The 23,249-nt window shown below is 40.6% G+C and overlaps 1 protein-coding gene across 1 annotated transcript in view; it reads left to right on the top strand.

The window, feature by feature from the left end:
• The window catches only part of LOC138215838 (transmembrane protein 132D), a 268,114-nt gene that overhangs the window by 82,869 nt on the left and 161,996 nt on the right, over positions 1-23,249 (top strand). The window contains exons 2-3 of the mRNA XM_069178264.1: positions 10,196-10,602; positions 12,306-12,883. Coding sequence (XP_069034365.1) covers positions 10,196-10,602; positions 12,306-12,883 — 985 coding nt within the window. The remainder of the gene's footprint in view (positions 1-10,195; positions 10,603-12,305; positions 12,884-23,249) is intronic.

Genomic DNA, 23,249 nt, shown 5'->3' with positions numbered 1-23,249 from the left:
CTTCAGAAACAGAGCGGCTCTTAGTCATAACTTGTGGATAAAGTTGAAACTGCAGGTCTCGTTCAATTAACAGAACATGGCAAACATTCAGTCTCATCTCAATTTTAACCAATTTGTGCATTTTATTTTATTTTTTTTAAATGTGTGTGTGAGCCAGCCAGCCAGCCAGTGTGAGTTTAGCATTTCCTGCACACTGCTCCTTCATTTCCGTCTGTGCTGCTCGACTTCCTTTCGGAGGGCTTTCCTTTATTTCCCACTGTCTCTCTCTCTCTCCCTCTCAGTTGTAGGGTGACCATTTGAAATTGCTCTTCACACTTCCCTGCATCTCCTGACACACATACACACACACACACACACACACACACACACACACACGCACACACACGCACACGTACACAGACGGAGTCAGAGAGACCAAGTGCAGTGACCCCATCACACACACACACACACACACACACACACACACACACACACACACACACACACACACACACATTAATCACATTCACAAAACTCACATCCACAATTCCCAAACTCCTACTTCCACCATTTTATCATTCCTTCACTGGATTTTTCAGTCAGTCCATCTCACCCCCTTTTTCCTCCTCCTTTTCCTCCTCCTCTTCCTTAAGGAGAGACTGGATGGACAGTGTTGGAAGGTGATAAAGAAATTGGAACGAGGTGAGTATGGATGATTGAAAAATGGGAAATATTGAGAGAGGGACACGCTATAATGTGAAGGATGAAACGGTGGTGGCGGTATATTTAAGTTTAACCCACGCAGTGAGTGCAAATTCACAAAATTACTCAGGAAGTTTTAATCCCATTGAGGTGCATATCAAATGAAACTTCTCAACTTGACCTTTCCAACGATGCTAGTTGCTTGTCTGTGCAATGATTTGTTGGGCAAAATAAATCATTTTGAAGTTATAAGTTACAATTTGCATACAACCCTGCATCCATTTCCACACACACACACACACACACACACACACACACACACACACACACACACACACACACACACACACACACACACACACACACACACACTTGTTTGAAATACTTTTGAACTCATCATTGCATAAATTATGGAATACATAACAATTTTTTTTTTTTATAAAACTTCAACTTCGTCCAATCCCCTTCAATAACAACCCATCTCCCCCATTCCTTTTATTTAAAACAAATTTGTTTTAGTCTTTTAATTATTTATATTTTTTTGTCCAACAATTTTCCATGGTACATGAGTTGCATGTTTTACCTTTTTTTTTTAAAGCATATAAACAGAAAAAACATAAATATCCATTCATTCATAACCTGCTATATTTAGCATTAGTTCAATCCAATGCTCAAATGACAAAGGTGTGTCCGATTTCCATTGTTTCACAATAATTCTGCATCGTGTTAACAGAGCTAGTTCGCACCGTAGTTTAATGTGAGCACTTATTTTAAAATTTCCAGGGATTATACTCAACATACGTATAGCAGGGGTTTGACTCAAGGGCAGGTTAAAAATTCTCTTCATAAGAGATATGATTTTCCCCCATAGATCTTTGACCATTTTGCAGTCATATAACATGTGTACCACCATTCCAATTTCTTGATGACAGCGCCAACATAGAGTAGGTCATCATCTCTCAGTTTGAGCCTAGTCATTCTACTTTGGGTCTAATAACATCGATTGAGGATCTTATAGTTGATGAATTGTGTCTGGAGCTCTCGTGCCGAGTTGTGCCAGCCTGATATTGTTTCATTCCATTGTTGTTTATCAATATTTTCCCCAATGTCTCTTTCCCATGCCAATTTGAGCCCCTATAATTTAGGTATATTAGTATATCTGATGCAGTCATACAAGATTGATACACCTCCTCTTTTAAGGGCTGCATGTTTGAATATCTTTTGAATTTCTGTATTTGGATCTGGACCAGATCTCATTACAGAGACAACGCAGTGCCTTAGCTGAAAATATTTCTAAAGATCTGTCTTTGCCAGGTTATATTATTGCTTCAGGTAATCAAATGTGACCATATGGCCATCATTGTATAGATCCCCCCAGATGCAAGATTCCTGCTGTAGCCCACTGATACCAGCAGAATGATTTGTCCCCAATTCCTTTTCGTAATGTAGCTGATGAAGGTTAATTCTGTGCAAACCTTACAAAATAAAAACAAAAAAATTGAGGCATTTGAAGAACCAGTATTTTTATTTTTCTAAACTTTGTATCAGTTATAGAACAAATACAAAGAGATACCTCCCTGAAACCAATGTTTACTGTGAGAAAAACATTCATGTTGGGTTAGCCATCAAACTTACAGGCAATCTGGTTTCAGGATATCAAATACAAATGAAAACAGAAAAATAATATTGATTTGCTATGATAGTTTTTTGCCAAATTCGGAGAAAAATTGTCACCTTGATTAAGTTGCTGCTCAGCTATGTGGCTGCATAGACTGTTGGGGAAATACAGTGAGGGTTTGGACAAAATGTGACATTTACCACAGATGACAGAATCAGTCTTTCTTCCATTGTCTGTCTCTTTCCCTTACATACACCAAAGAGAGTCACAAAGACATGACGGAGTTAATTAATGGAGGCAGACCATTTATATGAAATGATTAGGTGTGACATGTCTCCCTGTCCTCCCATTAGATTACACCTATGGAAAGATGTAATGACAATGACAGCGGGGAACCAAACAGAATGAACAGCGAGGCTAAAGACAAACTGAGGGGTGGAAACTAATATAAGGAGGTATGGAGGAAGAAATTGAGAAAAAGAGGCAGACAGATAGGAAGAGAAAGGGGGGATATTGGGTCCTAGGAAGTGGGGTGGGAGGATGAGGGTCGGGGTTAGTTGCAGAGGAGGAAGACGATGGTCAGACCATACCTGGGGAAATGTGACTCCACTGACCCAATGACAGGGACATCAATCAACAAGTGGTGTGCATTTGTGTGTGTGTGGGAGTGCTAGGAATTATTCTACAAGGGGTGGGCAAGGTTTGGTCAACACCACATGGACAAGGACAAATGGAAACGTAACTTAATCTCAACTGTCATGTTCGGATGAATTCCAATTAGCAGCATTAGTCATCTATTAAAGAGGTCTGACAGTCAGCACTTTTCCAATGTGAGTTTTTTAGGCAAATTAAACAAACTTCAAAGAGGACATGTTATTTGTTCTTAAACTTCAGGGGAATTGGCCTAAAAGCATTTTTTTTTTTTTTTTTTTTTTTTTTTTTTTTTTTTTTTTTTAATGTCACTGAAGATAGTGTTTGAGACCACTTGACAAAAAAATACAAACCACTTGCAAAACATTGGCACAACCCTACATTTCAATACAGTAAAATGCAAATGCCCTGCATGTTTTCATCAAAGTTGCATCCAGTGCAAGTTTTCTATCGGGCCAATTTTCTGCTGGGTTTTATAATATTGTGAGGTGCTGTGCTTCTCTAGCCCCTGTCCCTCTACTTGGTATCTATTTATCTAATTGTAAACTGTTGTGTGTTACACCAGAAAGAGAAAGACTCAGCTTTTAGTCTCCAAATATTAACAGTATTTTTACCTGTTTGGAGCTACCGTAATGAAACCAGGTAGTGCACTTCTAAATGCCACACCATTACACTATATCATTATTAATAGATGCAGAATTGTAATATGTCATTTGACAGATGCACATAAATAAAGCAAAACCAAATTGGGACATGATTATTTGAATGGATTGATGCTCCTAAAATCTGAAGCCTGCATTTCCCACCATGTGACAAATAGGATTTTTATTAGACCTGTCGGCCTCGGAAGGGTCCGTCGAAATGCTACATCCCCAATTTTAACACGAGCTTTCAATTTTAATGACTCAATGCTCTGGCTACATAGCCAGTATGATATAATAATGGGCTATTTTTTTCAGACTTGACCAAGTGATAACCCATCAAGGTATCTCCCCTCGGTTTGTGAGCTGTCATTTTGAAGCCTCGAGTTTGGCATTTCAGCTGTCACCATCTTGGGTTTTTTGGAGCCAGAAATGACCACATTTTTATGAACTGGGATGGAGCAAGAGGTGAATCTGAAGGACCATTCAGAATACTGACCAGAAGGAGTGAATTTAGCAATTGACAACATAATGACTTGTAGAAAAGAAAAATTGACTTTGTATTTCATGAGAAAAAATAATGGGGCCAGAGGATTTTGGAGCCAGCCCCTAGTGGCCCTCAGCAAAATTGCACTTAAAGGAACTTCTATATTGGCTTCATTTCTCAGACCTGGAGAGTCCTCATGAGTGGAATTTTTTTTTTATTTACGTCAATGGAGTTCTTTAACATCAATAGAATAATATTAACATCAGTGAGACATTGTAAAGGGTAGTACATAGAGAGACAGACAGCTAGAGAACTGTTAGGAGAATAAGGGATTGAGAGACCACCAAAATAAAGTATATGTCTGTGATGAATGCGCTGCTCAGAAATAGAAACCTCATCCCTCTCCCATCCTCTTCATCTGCTTTCACCCTGTTATATCTCCTCCTCACCCCTCTTTCCTTCCTTTCTTCCATAACTCACACCATCTCTATTTATCTCTCTGTATCTGTCTGCATCTCACTCTCCCTATCTCTTCCTGTCTCTCTCTCAGATAGTGTGCCATCTGTGTGATCAATGGAGTTCATTCTTTTCAGAAAATTCTCCCGTGATGGATTTTTGTTTTCTAGTGCTGTGTGTCACAGAGTGAAGCAAAAGCAAACTGATGTTTTGATGCTTTTGATCAAAGACTCCCCAGTTTTGGACATTTTGGTGTATTTCAACAGTTCACGTGTTGAAAGGCAGCAGTAGAAATAGGAATTTTTACAGGATGCATTAAATAGTTTTGCACAGAAAATTTTACCAGGAATTCAAGTCAAGAACAAAAAAATTAAACGAGCAACAACAGTAGAATTGGCATAGATGACTAAACAGATGAAGGGGAGTGGAGGGTGAAGTAATTTGTTGATTATCGTAATGCATTAAGAGAAAGTGGGACTATTAGTAAACCTGGAACAACATTATCAAGCACTTTGATACCTTCAACTTTATTCATGGCAATGCAGGACCTAGGCCTAGTGAACAAAATTATAGGTCAAAACCTAGCATCTGGCTGTACTACGTATGAAACAGCCTTTTATTTGAAATGAAGGCTGGGAGACCTGACTGAAGTGGTGAAGAGGGAGCTGAGCCATTGGGTCAAGCTCTGTATTTACTGGTCGGCTTATGTCCTTACCCTTACCCTCACCTATAGTCTTCAATTGTGGGTAATGATTGAAGGCATTAGATTGTTAGCCTGGTATTACCAGACCCAAATTCCCTTTGTGAATACATGGGTCTGGTCACGCTCCATAAGGGATTGTTTTGGGTCGTTGCCTCCTAATGGGCGTAGACCTCGCCTTAACATTGAAACTATTGGAGCAGCCTTTAACCAATCAGCATTGAGAACCAAATGATGTATGTTGTGCATCAAAACTCACCAAGCTGTAAAAACAGAGACCCTCCCTCAATGTGAGCAGAGTGCAACACCATGTCGATAAGTGACAGTTGCAGTCTTTGTGAACTACAAGGAGCATCATTCTTGATCCTGTTTTAATTCCTTGATATGTCCCTTGCTATTTTTGGGGGTATTTGATATAGCCAGTCCTAGTGGTTGATGATTGATCCGCCTTTCAGAGTGGCTGAGTGAACCTTCATTCGAACAGGGCTTCCAGACTATAATCACAGTACAAACTGAAGCTGTGAGCAGTAATCGAGCAGGGCCACGCTATAAGATCATGGAATGGCTTTGGGATCTGCTGGGACGTGCTCGAGGAAGCTGCGAGGAACAGGGATGTCTGGGCTTTTCAACTTTCCCTACTGCCATCACAACCCTGATGTCGTTGCATTGGAGGGCCCAATAATGAAACTTGAATCGCTCAGTCACTCAGTGATGGACATTTATAGCGCTGAACCTTGTGGTCTGGCAAAAAAAAAATAATCTAAAAGTTTGTTGAACTCTGATAAATTTATCTTTGAGGATAAAGTGTTTGAACATGCTCCTATTTGTGTTCATGTACTAGTAGTCTTTCACTGAGTCTGTCACACAAGCACGTACTTACACTGGCAGGCACATATTCAAACCAGAAAGATACCCCTAATCGCGCCTGTGTGTGTGTGTGCGCGCGTGCTTATCTCTTATTAAATGTAAAAATCTGAGTCAATATTTAACAAACACAATATCAGGCAGCACTGATACCATTATCACATCTTGGTATCTTTCCTTCTCAGTCATACCCATCTGGGTTTGCGCTGGCCGTCTTTCCTCCTCTCTCCTTTTTTCCGTCCTACACGCTCCACTGTGTTTTGATTACTGGCTGTGTGTGTGTGTGTGTGTGTGTGTGTGTGTGTGTGTGTGTGTGTGTGTGTGTGTGTGTGTGTGTGTGTGTGTGTGTGTGTGTGTGTGTCTGTGTGTGTGTGTGTGTCTGTACTTGGAAATAGAGCAGGATGAGCATTTTGGTGGGGGAAGAAGGATCACAGATGGGCAAATCTCAGTACATCTGGCTTTATTCCTGTCCAATTTTCCACACACACGTAAACGATATACTTTCTTAGTTGTGATCACATTTGCACAATTATGCATCAAATGCACACATATGTACACTTCTGAACGTGCCACACAAAACACACACACACACACACACACACACACACACACTCTTATCCGTGCATGCACATATATGGACACACACGCAGACACGCACAGACGCACTGTGCAGCAGGACACAGCGGGTATGGACTCCTGTTGTGGTTTCTGGTTGCCAAAGTAATGATGCCAGGAAATCTGGACCATGCCAGATTTAATGGTAGCCAATGGCATACCAGTGTTAGGATGACAAAGGGCCAGATCTGACTGGTGGTATAGCGCCACCTATTGAGCTGACAGTGGTCTGCCTCTTGTGGCTGAAAATATGTCATAGTTAAAGTATCTTTACTTATGAGTGTCATTTATATACTTGGAAATTGACATAATGATTTAGGTTTACGTTGTCCAAAAAGTGTTGCATTGGTACTATGTCACTAACAATGCAATCAACCAGTAATCAAAGCAATAATACCTAATAAAAAAATAGCAAAACAATCCACTCATCTGTTTGAAAATCATTCAGCCTTAACTTAAAGTAGAGCGGATGTTTTTTGTTTTTTTTAACTGCTCTTTCATATTTCATGTTGTTAATGACTCCATTCAAGGATCAACTTTTGCCTGCATGTGAAAGCTCTGTATGGTTTTGTGTGTGTGTGTGTGTGTGTGTGTGTGTGTGTGTGTGTGTGTGTGTGTCAGCTGTTCAAGGTCCCTGTCTGGGATTGGGACATATGCTTCATAAGACTCCTGTGGACACACACGTGCGCGCACGCACGCACGCACACACACACACACACACACACACACACACACACACACACACACACTGAAAGACAAGAACACCTATCATAACAGGAAAAGAACAGAGAAACATGAAGCTCAACTATTAATAATGTACTGATGTGTTTTGACCACCATTAACTGTAAGTCAGCACCTGAAAATTCAATGTTTTCAAATTTCAAACAGCCCTTTTTTTTTTTTTAATGTGATTTTTAACCTCCTAAGATGTTAGGCTGAACAACATGAAGTGTTTATGGCCCATGCTCCAGGCATAAATCTGCATAACGTTGACCTCTAATAATACATGCAGTTTTGCACTAAATATTGACCTTTATTGGCTGTCAAAGCTGTATATTTTAACCTAACTTACTTATATAAAATAAATTAACAGCCATTTTTCATATCAAGAAGCCTCTGGATCAAGTTCTCCAGATCATCATGAATTTGAACAGAGAAATTATTTATTTATTTTCTTGTTTTTCTTTTCCCAGTTTTTCCCTTGACAGCAGCCTTCTGAACTTTCAAAGCTTTATTGATACCGTTCACTTTATCTATCTTTTCAAAAGATCCGACTGGCGACAAGCTGGTGTCACTTGTGGTGTCGTGCACGCGGTCATCCACTGCAACAGAAAAATGCCAGAATCTTCAATCAGTCAAACTGTGCTGTGGGTGCACATTTTTTCCAGATAGTTTTCAATCTTTTTCTGTCTTTGTCTCACTTTTTGTTGTTGTTTTCGTCTCCCTTATCTCTTTCTTCTTCCCTTTATTCTATTTCTCTTTCACACTCTTCTTCTCTCTCTGCTTGTCTGTCCCCCTTTAAACTTCTTCCTACGTGCCCACGCACCATAACCAAACCAGCCTGCTTATTCATGTTACACTGAGGTATCACTTTATTTCTCTGCTATTACTTTTTTGTGTAGTCGCCTCGGTATGACTTGCCCCAGACAGCGCTACGCTGTCCCACCCTCATTATATTTTCACACTCTGCTTCCCCGGGACACAAAAATACTCACACACACATTTCCACACAAACTCACTGCTGTATGTGTGTGTTTTCTCTTTGCCAGCATGGATTCATTGGAAATCTTTTCCGTCTGTCTTTTCTGTCTGTATTGGGAAATGCATTATTTTTTCCTTTGTGGTGTTTTGACAGCAAAAGGCTGTAATGGAGGATATTCATTGGACAGTATGCTAATTTCTGTTGTTGATGGTTGCCATTCCTACACAAAGTGCCACACACTGCGCCGCAAACGTGTAGCCTGTTAACTGATATTATTGAGTAAGACACTGTAGAAGCAGAATCTTTATTACCTTTATAGCTTCTCAACAGTTTCACTAAAATTGACCATTTTTGGCAAAACACATCAAACTTAAATCATTCTTCTGCTTGGAGGAAATATCGACATTACAATACTCTTCATGGATGCACAGATAGATGATATACGGGCCCTAAAGAATTAGATTTAAATCTTCAAGTCTTTCTCAAACAACATAAAATATTCATGATTTAATAAGCAATAATCAGAGCAAAAGAAAATCATAATTTAGTGATCAAACAAGCCACCAAATGTTGTCGAGCTCTGATTTAAATGCTGTTAAATCTTGATTGGTGCACAAAAGGAAGTAAGTGATGTGAACTTACTTAAACTGAGTCTCGCCCACTTCAAACCAGGAAGAAAATGACTGAGACAAAAGTAGTGTAAAGTATAAAATGCAGAAATGTGAAATAAGCAAAACTGTTCTTGCATTGGTTGAAAATATGTACTGTAGGCTCCTGTGAGATGTTTTCAGGGCCTTAAGTGCATACATTTTAATTAATGGCAGCTTTTATACTGAAAGACAAACCCTGGTCATAAAAGTTCTGAGGTCTTCCTGAACTCCACGAAACCACGTTATAATTAATCTTGGCTCATGCTGGCATTTAGCGAACATTCACAGTAAAAGAAGTTACAGCAAACGATCAGTTTGGTAGTTCAGTGCATTGATCAATATAATGCTGACAAGCCAAACATATGGAAGATAAAGGTTAGTAATCAAAACTCCCTCCAACAAACCGCAGTCGGGAAATGCACCAAAACCCCAGTAAATCCTTCGGCTCCAGACTCCCAATCTTTGAGGAATGTCTGAGAAATACACGGGACATGAATAAAAACTTAATGTAAATATATGGAAATGGTCTGCCAAAAAGCAATATGTCATTTCTGATATATGCAGGTGTAATGTGTTTCCACTGCAGATAAAAGAAAAGTAATGCATTAATGTGACCCATGATGCTGAGTCTGTCACTTGTACACACGACAGTGAGCTGATGCGTTGATGCTCATTTCTCCTTGTAGAGAAACTGTCCCAAAACACCATGTACTGTGATGTATGTTTGTGTCAGTGGGTTGAACACTAATGCATGTGTACATTTTTGTTGAAAAGCTGATGGATGTGTGCATGTGTTTGTATCAATGTGTGTGTAGGCTACTGTACATCCAAAATGCATTTCACAGGTCAGTGAGCCTCGGATTTACACACTGCTGACTTTATTTTAATAGATGACTAACTGCTTTAAATTTGAGCTAAAAATTAAACTGTAAGCATTACAAGTTTTGGGTGGAGGTGAGGTGAAAAAGGTGTTTTAATAATTATAATACAGTTAATCTTCTCTTTTTTTTTTCTTTCTCCCATCCCTCCTTTCCCTGTCTCTCTATCTTCTATATGTTTTTACCTTCTGATTTTATCTTTTGCACTCCTTATTTCCGACTGTCCTCTTTCATCACCTGTCCCTCCTCAGTGTCTAACAGCCAAGCAGGAGCAGCAGGAGGTGGACCGGACTCCTCACAGCCCCGCTTCTCCTCCTCCCTCCCCACCTACCTCCCCGTCCAATGCCAGCTAAGTGGTGCCGACTCCGCCTTCTTCCTGCGGGAAGCCAATCAGGAGGTGATGCGAAACGGCAGCCTGTCGTCACGGACCGAGCCATTCTTTCTCCACCAGCTAGAACCGGGCGTCGCCGCCCCACAGCCCCTGCCGAGCGTCAACTGCAGCTACGGGAATCTGAGCGATGAGCAGCCAATCCCAGTGGAGCTGCTTCAAGGTCCGCCACCGCACCTGCTGCTCTCGACCAACCAGGTGACGCTGAACTGGAGGGTTAAAGGTCAAGTGGTGGTGCCCAAAGTGGGGTCAACGAGGCCCTGGATACAGGTACTGGCATTTGAATGTTTTACTTTGGATATTTATTGACTATTTACTCACATTTTCAAACACAGCAAGGTTTAAGGCCTCACTTGTACTCTACTTACCCATTAAAGAAGCATGATAGTGAGCCTTATAAAACCTTTGTTGACTACTGTTGATTAAACCTGCTCTAAATGACTTCCAGCCACTGGCGGTATAGTTAACATGATACAAACAGGTATCTATTTACCCGTCCAGCAGAAAAAGAGCACATTAGGTTTCTTTTGTTTGTTCGTTTTTTTTTTTTTTTTTTTATTATATTTGTGTCCACCTGAGAGAAGCAATTCCAATGTTTAATATCTGTAATTTCTGCTTTGATTTCCCTAAATTACTGGGGAAAAAAATACCTCTCTTTCATAGCTAATGCTCCGTTATGGTCTTTAGCTAATCACCCGCTTTGTGCAGGCAGCCTATACTGGGTTGACAGAACTTTTTTTTTTCTTCTTTTTAAAACAAAAAAAAACAACAACTGCATGTTTTAGCTGAAAAAAAAAAAGTGAGAGCAATGAAAGTGAACCAAAACTAAAAACTTGTGGACTGGAAAATCAAAATGAAAACAAAGGGGCTACAGAGTTGATTTTACCAGGATGAGCAACACCTTTCAGATTGCACACCCCAGACTGTATACTCTATTAGGATGGTTGTAGCAAGCTGTGACGTCAACCATTTTTTTCCCTGTGTGCTCCGAGTTGAATTGAAATCGAGAGATGGTTGGCACCATCTTTCCCAGTTGGAATCAGGATAAATATGGTCTGTGGTTATATCTAAATATGGTAAGCGGGGTGAAGCAGGGCAGCCAATCTGACTGGAGCATATAGCCAGCGAAAAGGAAAAGTTGCATTGTTCCACTTAATACTAAAATTGAAAGTGCATAAATGGGAAAGCATGAAGAAAAAAACAAAAAAAAAACCATTTACTTACTGAAAAAAAGTGGAATCGTTTAAGTGTTTATCAGTACAATCTACCAAAGAACAATCCATACATTTAATTGGAAACTGATTAAAACAAACTCAAGAAGAGCAAAACTGCTGTGAAAAATGTATTGTCTACAAATGATGACAAAATCACAGTCAATGGCATCAAATGAATCAAGCACGTATCAAATGTGTATGCAACTCCTGGCGTGTCTTGTACAAATGTCTTGTCAATCACTCCAGACCAGATATGTCAATCAAGCCAGTCATTTCTCCAAACAGACCTCTCTTTGAGGCCTAATATCTCCTTAATTATGAGATTTATTTCAAAAATGACTATGAACACACTAAGAAGTGAATTTAGCGAATACAATAACTTCATAATGACTCCTGTAAAATAAAAAATACTGTTTTAGGATTCCATGACCAAAGTTGACACTTTTTTAATGGGAGTCTATTGGAGCTAGAGACTTCTCTTTTTTTTTAGCCAGCCCCTATTGGCCTTTAGTGGTATTGCACTGCTAATTCAAATGTCTGTATTGATTGATGCAGCTTTAAATAATATAGTTGTCAGGTCATATGTAGAAATCTGTAAAAAAAAAAAAAAGAAAGAAAACATTTGAATACATTTTTTGTTTGTTTTATATTTTGTTATTTTGCGAGGTTTTGAAACATGATTAATAATTAAACAACATTTATTTTTACAGTATCTTGTTGCCTAGCTGTCCAAATTACACTATTTGTTCTTTTCTTCAGGTACTGTTTTACCTGGTCGGGCGGCGTTGGGATGAGCCCGATCCGCCCCACCCATCCCTCCTCCCCTGTGTCAGAGCCTTGGCCGTCCGTGACACCAGTGAAGCGGCACCCTCGGCAGGCTGTCGACTCGTGGGACCATCTGGCATCTGTGTTGTCCGTCTGGAGATTCCTCCAGCTTGGTTTACACCACCGCAAGTGAGAAAAAGACCCCCTGAAGTGATTCTACCATCAGTGGATGTGTATTACTCAATCATACCAGTGAAAGGAGCTGGTCAAGAGTGTCCCTCCATCGTTAATGAGCCGTGGAGAGGTCAGAGCGCAAACATTGGGCCTCTTGGAGCCCTTGGCCTGGGCCTTGGGGGACAGTGGAGCCCACTAGTGGACGGGGGTCTTCAGGACATGCTAAAAGCTGGTTCTGTTGTAATGAGCATGGGCCCGGTTTCCGCTAAAGGAGAACGACTGCAATTAGATGAAAACCTGGAGGTTCTGGTGCCACCCAGCCCGGTTCGACTCGGCAAGACGGTGGCATTCGGCATCTACATGAAGACAGATTCTAACATGGAGCAGTTTACACTGAGGTGGGAACACAAATGCTTTCACAGAGTTTCAGTTTTCTTTCTTCATTCTGTTCTCTTTTTGTTTTGTTTTACATTTCACTTTCTCTCTGATTCTTTTTCTTATCATCTCCACTTACGCCTCTCCTCCCCATCCTCTTTCTCTCATCTCACCCCACCGCCTCCTGAGGTTGATGGCTGTCACCTTTGTGTACTCAGCCTCTTTCAGGAGCCAGCAATGCAAATAACAACTTCATGAATATTCATGACTGATCCAAGGAGAAAGGAAAACAGAAAATCAAAAGTGGGGAAGCAGGGAAATGGAAGAAGAGGTATCAATTTAAAGTAGATCTGGGTTTCTCTGACTGAAAAGATGGTACCCTTAATGGTTCTCATCAGCAATGTTTCTGACATAAGCAGCAAAATGTTTTCATGGGGTTGTATTCCAGGAAACAATTTTCTTTTCTGGGAGATGGTAGGTTTACAACCCCTGATCTAGAGAACGCATGCATATCTGGATTCCATCTCTGCCTCATCATCTCACTGACTTTCAGGGGATTTCAGGTTGACAAATGACAAATGTGTGAATTTATCATTCTATCCAGCGGACATCCCGGCTGGATATAGCATTACTCCAACAATATGCTCCTGTGAGGGTTGGAACTATTGAGGACATTTTAGAGAGCAACTTTGGATAATTTTTTTAGTATTTTAGCTTCACATTTACTCAAAGAAAACCTGAAAGGCATTGGTAATTGGAATATGTCGACTGACTGCCCTGTTAACACAAAGCTTCAATATTTTTTCAGATCGTTTGCGCGTTTGCTTTGAAATACTGAAAGTCGCCCATTTGTGTGAATTAACTAAGGAATTTAATATGGCGAGCAGGCTGAAAGTTGCCGTCCACAAAGTTGTAAATTATAGAGCTTTTTATCAAACACTTTACTGTTATTAATATCTGTCACTCACTGCCTCCAGAATAAATGGTCAGTTGTACCACTTCTCACCAATCGAGGTTCACCATGGATTTGTAGAGCCTTTAAAACTGCACTTTTACTGTTGTACATACTTTCATTGTATAACATTGCATGCCCAAAGTCATTACATAGCACTAGCATAAGTTATTTCATATGAAATGCATGGACCTCAATGTGACAGCAGTACACCAGCACTTATGTAATTAAGGAATAATTAGATTCTGTATTGCAGTGCAGTAGGGGACACTTGTTGGGACAATGATCCCTGGCGATGGTGCTTTGAATGCATTTATAAAAATGGTAAGTGAAAACAGACTGAGGGCATTATTCATTGTAAAGTAAAATATCTTTACTGGTGTGAATGAACTTTATAACAGGATAGTGTAGGCACATTTGCTACACGCACATGTCCTACATATTTGTTTAAGATGCTGAGAAAAATCCAGTTTTATCAAAAGGACCACACGTGTGCATCTCTGTGTGCACAATCCATCCTCAGGTCATCTCCGGACACTGGAGGAAAAGAACAAGTGGCCAGACTGTACTGCACTTTGTCCCACTACCTGCTGACACACACACACACACACACACACACACACACACACACACACACACACACACACACACACACACACACACACACACACACACATATGGTTACCCAAACAGAGAGAGAGGGAAACAGATACTCCACCAACATCCTACACACACACACACACACACACACACACACACACACACACACACACACACACACACACACACACACACACACACCCTTGCTCTCTGCCATGTAAACACACATACTTTATCCCTGCACACACATGCATGGATGACACTGTGCATGCGTGTTTGGTGTGTTTTGTATAGGTGTGCGCACACACAAACACACACACACCTGTAGGAAGGATAAGGTGCCCTCTTTGGTTCCCCCTGCAGACACTCTGTCTCTGTCCTCATTGTAAGACACCCCCCTGTGTGTGTGTGTGTGTGTGTGGTACTGCAACAGAAAGATAGTGGAGGAAAAAAAAAATCACCTTCTGTTTTCTTCCCTGGGCTACTTTTTCTATATTTTAGCAGGTGGTGCTCTATTCTATTCTATTCTATTCTATTCTATTCTATTCTATTCTCTTTTGCTTCGTTCCATTTTTTTTCTGTCTCATACAAGTGTGCACCTGTGTATCCGTTGTGAAGATATAAAATCTGTAAGCATGTCTTCAAGATTAGTTATTTGTGTGTCTGAGTGTATGAGTGTGTGTGAGTGTGTGGTACCTGCAGCTCTTGCCCTCTGCCCGAGCATACAGTCCGATGGGTAATCTCCCATGTTAGAAGCACAGTCAGACATGTAATAAGGCTTAAGTGGATCTCATTCCTGTGTGTGAGTGGGTGTGTGTGGATGTATGTGGGAGACGCATAATAAGCTTCAAGTGTTCTCCATTACACCGAGGTGATGCGATTATGATAAACTGCTGAGATGGAGGGACACAGGGAGGATGAGTGAGAGACAGACAGAGATGGAAAGGGAAGAAAAAAGGAAAATAAACAAAAACTGAAAACATGAACATTCTTAACAGGAGAGATGAATAAAGAAGCTTCTTGCACCAAAAGAAAACCAATATTGAGGTGCAAGGATTGGCAGCACACATTTGTTAGATTGGATTGGGCATCCGTCCTGTATCACCTGTCACTGAGCTTGTCGTCTCAAGTAGTCACACGTGAGTCTGTCACTTCTGGATGAGACTACCTGCAGACAACCAGCTGAAACTGTGGTTGTACAGTAGATGTCTGAAACACCCTGTCCTGATTAAGTTAGGCTGCCGAGTCTCCTTCTTTCAAACCACATTCAAGTGCAGCAACATTTGTCACCAGAAACATGTTAGCCTTGAACTATATTTTACACATACGATTTTATGTAATTTAGAACTGAATACTGCCTTTTTCTGTAACGTTATCAACACCTTGCTGCTTTTATATTCTTTCATGTTCTTTAATGGACAATTAACATAACTATGAAAATAAGAGGTAAAATATATATTAAATAAATCAAACCATGACTACTATTTTTAATATATTTCATTAGTACTTGAGGACACTATGCCCCGCCCACCGATAAAAAAAAAAGTACTGTACCACAGGTCTGTCAATCAAACAGACACGTCCCAAAATATACTGCGTTTTGTGGCCTCATATCTAATTAATGATGAAATTATTTTCAGATGGGCCAAGAGAAAACTAATAGAAATTACTTTAGTGAATGTCACTATAATAAAAATGATTTAATTTGTATTTCATGAGAGAAGTTAAATGGCAGTCTACAGAGCAAAGTCCTAGCGGTTCTTGGTGATATTGTAGTTTAAAGCACTTTCACATTGGCCTCACTTGGGAGCTACATCCACTTTTATATACAATCTATGGCGCAATCTCATCTACCTTAACTTTTTTTTTTCCACTTATTTATACATATAGGGCCTGATTTACTAAACATTTGCGTGTGTAAAACCTCATGCAAACTCACGAAAAAATGTCCAAGCAGATTTACTGACGACGTGTAGTGAGGATCGCGTCTTTCAAACGTGCAATTTAACACATGTTGTCCATTTTGCATGTTTTCCTGCATGAATATGTAATATTGGGCGTTTCTTCTTGAACGTGTAAAACACTGGGAGGGAACATGCAAATAGAACAATTTAGCACCCGCAATGATATTTATTGAACCTGAAAGTAGAAACAGGAGAAATGATTGTTGTGTATTTTAGTACGACTGAAAGGAACTTATTAATCAGGCGCGCAAATCTGGAGAGACGGCTGCTCTTATTGTGGTGAGAAGGAGACGCAGAGAAACTAAAGAATAGGTAGAGAACGTGTTTTTACACCTGTGGAAAAATGTTGGAGACGACAGAGGGACATTTTTTTCAGACATATCGCTTGTCCAGCGATGACATTTCAGTTATTGAATGAACTGAATGATGATTGACAGCCAACAACAAGGAGGAGCCACGAAATACTAGCAATTAAATAATTTCTTATGACTCAGCATTGTCCTGCCTCTGGGTCGTTCCAGCGTATCGCTGCTTGGATATCCCACCCAGTCCCGTTATTCAGGTGTGCTAAATGTGTCCCGCAGAATTCACAGGTAGCTCCATCAGGTTCCCGAGCACTCGCGAGGCCCTAAATGAAAAGTCACCTGCTCATCACAGAAAGAGCTGGACCTGCTGATCGGTGTTTGTTAGAGGATCTCATCCACCGTCCATCCTCTTTTAAATACCGACGTTTTATTATTAAGCCTTTTTTTTTCTCTCGCCTTTTTGCTTTTCCCACAGTATTGACTTTCTTGCTATTTATCTCCTCTAAAATGTTTGTTCTTGTTATATTTATATTTCTTAATTTCAATGGGATCAGATTTCCTTTTCCTTTTGCGGTCGCTGTTTTCCATTGCTGGAATCTTAACACCTGCAAACCCCTCATTTAAATACAGTGATTTGCACCTGATTTCAATAATGCAATTACTCTTAGTAAACCACCCGCAAAACAGGTGCAAAAAATATTTGCAAACTTTTGGAAGGAACACGCAATTTATAAAGTTCACGAATGCCTTTCTCAAACTCCCCTATGCACAGTACCTACAGTCTGCTGCTCCACGACCATGTGACTGAATGACAAGGCTTTTGATGCAGGTACACAAGCTTAGATATTAATAAACAATCACAGAAAGATAATGACAGGCTTAAATGGACTCCCCCACTCTTACTGTTTTAGCCAAGGTTATCTTGGAAAGGAAAAGAGGAGAACATGAAAAGGAGAGATCTTTTTGTTGATTAAAAAACAGCAGAGAAAGGAATCAGTGTTTTTATACTGGCTGTGTTATTCAGACCACACCAGTTGCAACCTTTTTAAGTGGATGTTATTGATGATGATTTATTTTTTTTGTCATAAAAAGGCTTTTGTCAAGCTTGTTATATCAATATTTTTTTTCAGTTACATCATATTAGCTGATACATTCAAGTTATAAAATCATTTTCAATGCTGTGTATTTTGTTGATTGGAACATCCTTAAAGAAGGAGATCGTAGACAAAGTATTAATTTAGGATGTAAGAAAGAGGGATGCGGACAGCAGACAAGCAAGATGGTGGCTTCTGCTTGACCAAGCAGATCTGTGCTGTATTATTTTCACAGTGAACAACCTACTGTTGAACAGCCCATCCACTGTCTCTAATATAATATTGTTTCTATTTTCTTTTCTACATTTGCCTGTTCAAGTGGCTGTTGCTTCTTGTCCGACCAGTCAGTTCATCCTATATTCATTTAGCCTGCTCTATAAATGGAAATGTACATCTCTTCCTGTGTTCCACGGGGCAGACAGACCCAAATGTCTAAAAAAACCTCTTCATGAAATGGTTTGGGGCTGATTCACTTGTCGTTTTAAAAACAACAGCTCAGTGAAACGTTTTATTTCATCCATTGTCTGGAGTTTCCCTTTCACACATGTAGCACGCAACAGGAGAATGTCCATGTCAGAAACTGTTTGGGTCAGACGAGGGGTGGTGCCCGGGGGCATACAGGAGGGATGACAGAAACATCGCCAGCACGCCCCCTCCCTCACGGTGAATTCTCTGGACAATGACGTGTTGTACTGACACATGGACTCAATCGGACATGACAGACTTTGTAGCAGGGAGCTGGAAGGGTAAAACCTGTTTATTGTCCAACTGATTCAGACATGTGTGTTCTCACACAAAGCTCCTGCTGGTAATTTCTTGGTACGTTCAGGGTTACACTGCGTGTCAGAACGCAACTCAGCAGCCATTGAGTCAATGGTCTAATTTGATCACTCGGTCACTCAATGACTCGGTGACAGACATTTGTGTTAACAGAGCCTCAGTGTTACGGTTCAGCTGTAAATTACACTAAGCTCTATATTGGGTAACAACATAAATGTTGTTGATTAATCTGTTGATGTCATTGTGAACACACCAGAACACGATGCTAGCAATGGTAGACTACAAAGCTCTATAGACGTACTGTAGCAGTGCCCTTAAAATGACATATCTGTCAACAGTGTGAATATCAGAAAAAAAAAAAAAAAAAACTGGAAATGTGTAGAAACGCAGAAAGAGCAGCACAAAATGGATCAGCAAGCTGTGCACCACTTTTCTTCATCCTCGTCTCCGCTTGCTCTGTTGGTTTCTGCACCGCTGCTGAAAGCAGGATGTGCTGGGCCAAACTCTTGACCCACACCAGATTGCAGCGCTGCTCTCGGTACAGAAGCTGTTTCGTGTAATGTCCCGTCCAGAAGAGGAAACACTGATGCAGTTAGAATTTGTACAATTGTTAATCTTTGGAAGCCGTTTACTGTTGCAACGTCTTTAAAATGACGTGAACTTCCATTTTCAAACCATATTCCTAAACCAGAGCAGCAAAAAGCTATTCCTTGAAAGTAAAACGTAAATGAATTAGCCTCTCTCAGCTCACTAATAACTCACGATGTTCCTTGTAACTTCAAAAAGGCGGAAAAGAGGGCAAAACGTATGATGAATTCATGTTGTGTGCAGCTCCAGTTCGGTGAGCATTCAGCCAAAAGAGTTGAATACGGTGTTTAAATCTGCAGAAAGCCTTGCCATACAAAGTTGGAATCTATGATTTGTTGAGCATTTTTCATCAGTGGGAATGTTGACAGACTCTGGGTCAAAGTGATTAGTATCTCCCTCATTAAAAAGCTGTCATCTTGAACTGTGCTATCGTTGTTTGGTTAGCTAATTAGTGAGATGATTACTGATGAGGGGATAAATGCTGTGTGTGTGTGTGTGTGTGTGTGTGTGTGTGTGTGTGTGTGTGTGTGTGTGTGTGTGTGTGTGTGTGTGTGTGTGAGATACAGATAGACGGAGAGAGATTGAAACAGTGATTATCAAAAGGCAACATGTTTTTTTTTCTCTGCTTGTGTTCCCTCATTTTGTGTATTTTCTCAAACATGCAGCCCTCAGTTAATTTGACAGCGAAGCACCCTGGTCACTTTTCTGTAAGGTCAGATATAAAGACGTGTCTATAAGGGTGCGTCCAGTAGAGGTAGGTTGTTGGAGGTTCATTGCGTCGTCAATTACAGCACTATCGCGGTAGCTTGGAATCCGTGGATGAAGTCCATGCAGGGAGGGAGATGACGGAAGCAGATGAACAGGGTATTCTGGCGGATAAGGAATGGTTTTACGTTGCCAAAGTAGAGGGAAATGTCTAGCAGGATAACTCTGGTTTGGCGGAGAAGAAATGGTATCGACGGTCGTGCGTAGCAGGTATGAACTCGTGGCTTTGAGCAAAGATAACATTGCCAAAGTATGTGGGCACAAGTCATACTAGTTTAGATATAAAACAGACAGAGCAGGGATGGTGGGTTTGAGTATTGTGGGGAATAATTCTGGGACACCATGATTGCTGTTAACCCTTCTGAGGTGTCGTTGGCCTCTGAAACACCGGTAAAGGAAGATGCCCCGCTTGAAAGACTGCAGAGACATTGGAGAATTAGCAAGCACTAGATTACAATGTATTGGATGTATAGTGTGTCTACAAATCTCATCAGTCAATCTCATTCAGATGACTGCAAAAACGATCTGTTTGAGGGAGAATATTCTTCAGAAATGGCTGAGAATTGGACACCAAAATCAGAGAGCTGAGTACAAGCTACCCAGGCAGCTTAACAGGTCTTTAAGGGTTATATATCATACGTCACTCCCTGTACTGTAGTCCCACGTGTTAGAAGCCAAATGTGGCGTGTACCGTGGCTCTTTCTGTATCGGTCATGGCATATCTGAACGAGGCCAAGACAGAATAAAGAACATAAAAGTCACCCATGTCCGAATGATAAATGCTGTCACTTTAATCGCTTGACGAAACGAGAATTGTTCCATGTTGGATTTTTTTTTTTTTATGCTTTGTGTAATGTACTCTATCTTTTGTTTTTGTCCATTTGTATGCCAAGTGAATTTATTGTCCCGTTTGTTCTTTCTGTGTGTGTTTGCCTGTATGTGTGTGGGGATCAGTGGATTTTTCCTGGGATCAGAGGGGAGATGTACTTCTAAGGAGCTGCAAGTCCTCTCCAGTGGTTACACTGCACACGCACGCCTTGCCCTCTGTTTTTCACATACACATTCTCAGAATGCCGAGAATGCTTTTCTTTCACAAAGCTCCACCATCGATTTCACCTCAAATGCTCTTTCACAGGCAAGAAGGCAGAATCAATTGGGTTTTTTGTGACTGTGTTTGTGTGTGTGTGTGTGTGTGTGTGTGTTAAGTGGTCTTGATTTAAAGATGCTGTAAAGTAGAAATTAAAATGAGTTTTAAGTTCATCACACCACAGAAGTATGGGTTGTAACTACCCATCCAAATTTGAATGAAAATAAACACCGACAAGTTTGTTAAATTAGGGTTTGAAATCGTGAGAAAATCAGCAGTTTTCTCTGCTTTGAGACTGGGGGGGCGTGTCCTGAAGGAGCTGAAGCTCCGCCCACTCTTTGGAAGGTGTTCAGTGTTGTGTAGGACAGTCCTGTGGCTGCAGTTCTTTACCCCACTAAGCGGTCCGTCTGACATCCAACCTATCGGGGGACTTTATGCGTGATGTCCCAATGTCTCTCTGGTGGACGGAGCAGCCTGCTTTGTGAAAACAGAATAGAATTAGAATTTATTTGTCCAATGAGTGAAACGTACAGATGCATATAAATGAAGCTTGTTCCCCTGAGCTGTAACACAGGAGTCAAACTGGACACCAGAGACAGCAGACAGTGAATCTCCAACTAATTCTAACGCACCTGTATTATAATAGTGGAGATAATAAGAGTGGAGGAGTTGATTTAGTTCTGTAATGACTACAACATGAACAACGCTGCATTACATCACATGTCAATTCATTACATCACATCAATTCAAACTTTCAACCTGCTCAGGTCGAGCCGAAAGTCTTTTCTCTTCCACTGATGTCCCTCCACCTCCTCCTCCTCCTCCTCCTCCTCCTCCTCCTCCTACTCCTGCTCTCTGCAGCCTCCTGCACATGTAGTCGGGCTCGTTTATCCCGACCGGTACCGGTACATGTAACCGAGAGGGTCGCTGATTGTGACGTTACACCGGAGTACAAGAACAACAACCCTCATTAATCGGGAGGACTAGATCTCCTCTGGTCCATGTTTACCATCACCCCGACATGTAAAATACAGAGTTACAATACAGATAGTTCCTTATCGGAGCTATATTGAGATGCATAAAAAAAATCTGCGGTTATCGCAGCATTTTCCTCTGCTCGGCTTCGAGCTCAATAGACGTTAATTAGCACATTAGCTCCCATTTCACCAAAATAAAGTTATTCTACACCGAGTAAAATCACATTAGTGGTTTGCACCGCGGGTTAAATGTAGCAGAGTTACTGTGGAAAAGTTATCCAGTATAATTATAACAATACAGCACACAGAACGTACGCTGACTGGTGAACCGGCGGCGGCGGCGGACACTTGGACGCCTTAAAAAACCTGAGCTGAAGACGGATGAGAAACTGTTCAACGGTCTAACTCCACATTTCAGTGCGACAAAGTTTTCTAGCTTTGCACATGCTTTCAGCAACTCATTTCACGCATATATAATGTACTGAGAAGCAAATCTTGGAATTTGCTTTACAGCATCTTTAAGGTATGTGGTATGTAATCTTGTGAACGTGTGCTTGCATTTGCTTTAGTACACATTAGTTAGCATTTAATATGTATTTCATGTGTTGTGTGTGTTGTGTTTTGGGGCCACTTTACAGAGTCAAATTTTATAGAACAACCTCCCTTTTGGGGACAAAAAAACAGTTCAATTAATCAATCAATCAGTGGATTTAAGATGAAGACTTGGTTTGTAGCTAAAAGATCACAGTGTAACAATCAAACTCCAAATTATTATATTTTAAAAACGTATGAAATGTGCAAATCTATAAGGCAAATAGCCTTCCACAACAAGAACTACGTACCTAAGTGTTATTACCAAAATGTCAACCTTCTTACTTATAATGATGGTCTGTTATGATACATATTAGCATGCACAACCCAAAGCTTGTAATATACACCCCTCTCCACTAGACAATACTGTGTCAGTGTCACATTTTACCTTGCATAGGCATAAAAAGAAAGGTGCCTTATGGGTTCGGCCGCCAAAAACTGCGTGGTTAGATTTAGAAAAATATCCTGGTTCAGGTTAAATGGGTCACAATTCTGTTACGTTTAGGCATGAAAACCACGTATTAAAGGTGAAGAAAAAAAAATCGTGATTTGGGTAAAATAAGTAATTTTACGCAAGTGAAGTGAAGTACGTCAAATTCCATTTAACCACTCCTGACCTTCTCCTTACTTTGACTTTTCTACATGACATTCTTCTTTGGCGCTGGTCGTTACGACTCTTTGTGCGC

Source organism: Embiotoca jacksoni, unplaced genomic scaffold (assembly GCF_022577435.1).
Source record: "Embiotoca jacksoni isolate LCO1_2020_lvr unplaced genomic scaffold, fEmbJac1.0.p SCAF_8, whole genome shotgun sequence".
Taxonomy (NCBI): domain Eukaryota; kingdom Metazoa; phylum Chordata; class Actinopteri; family Embiotocidae; genus Embiotoca; species Embiotoca jacksoni.
Note: the sequence above shows the minus strand (reverse complement) of the source record. Positions and strands in the feature narration are given on the sequence as shown.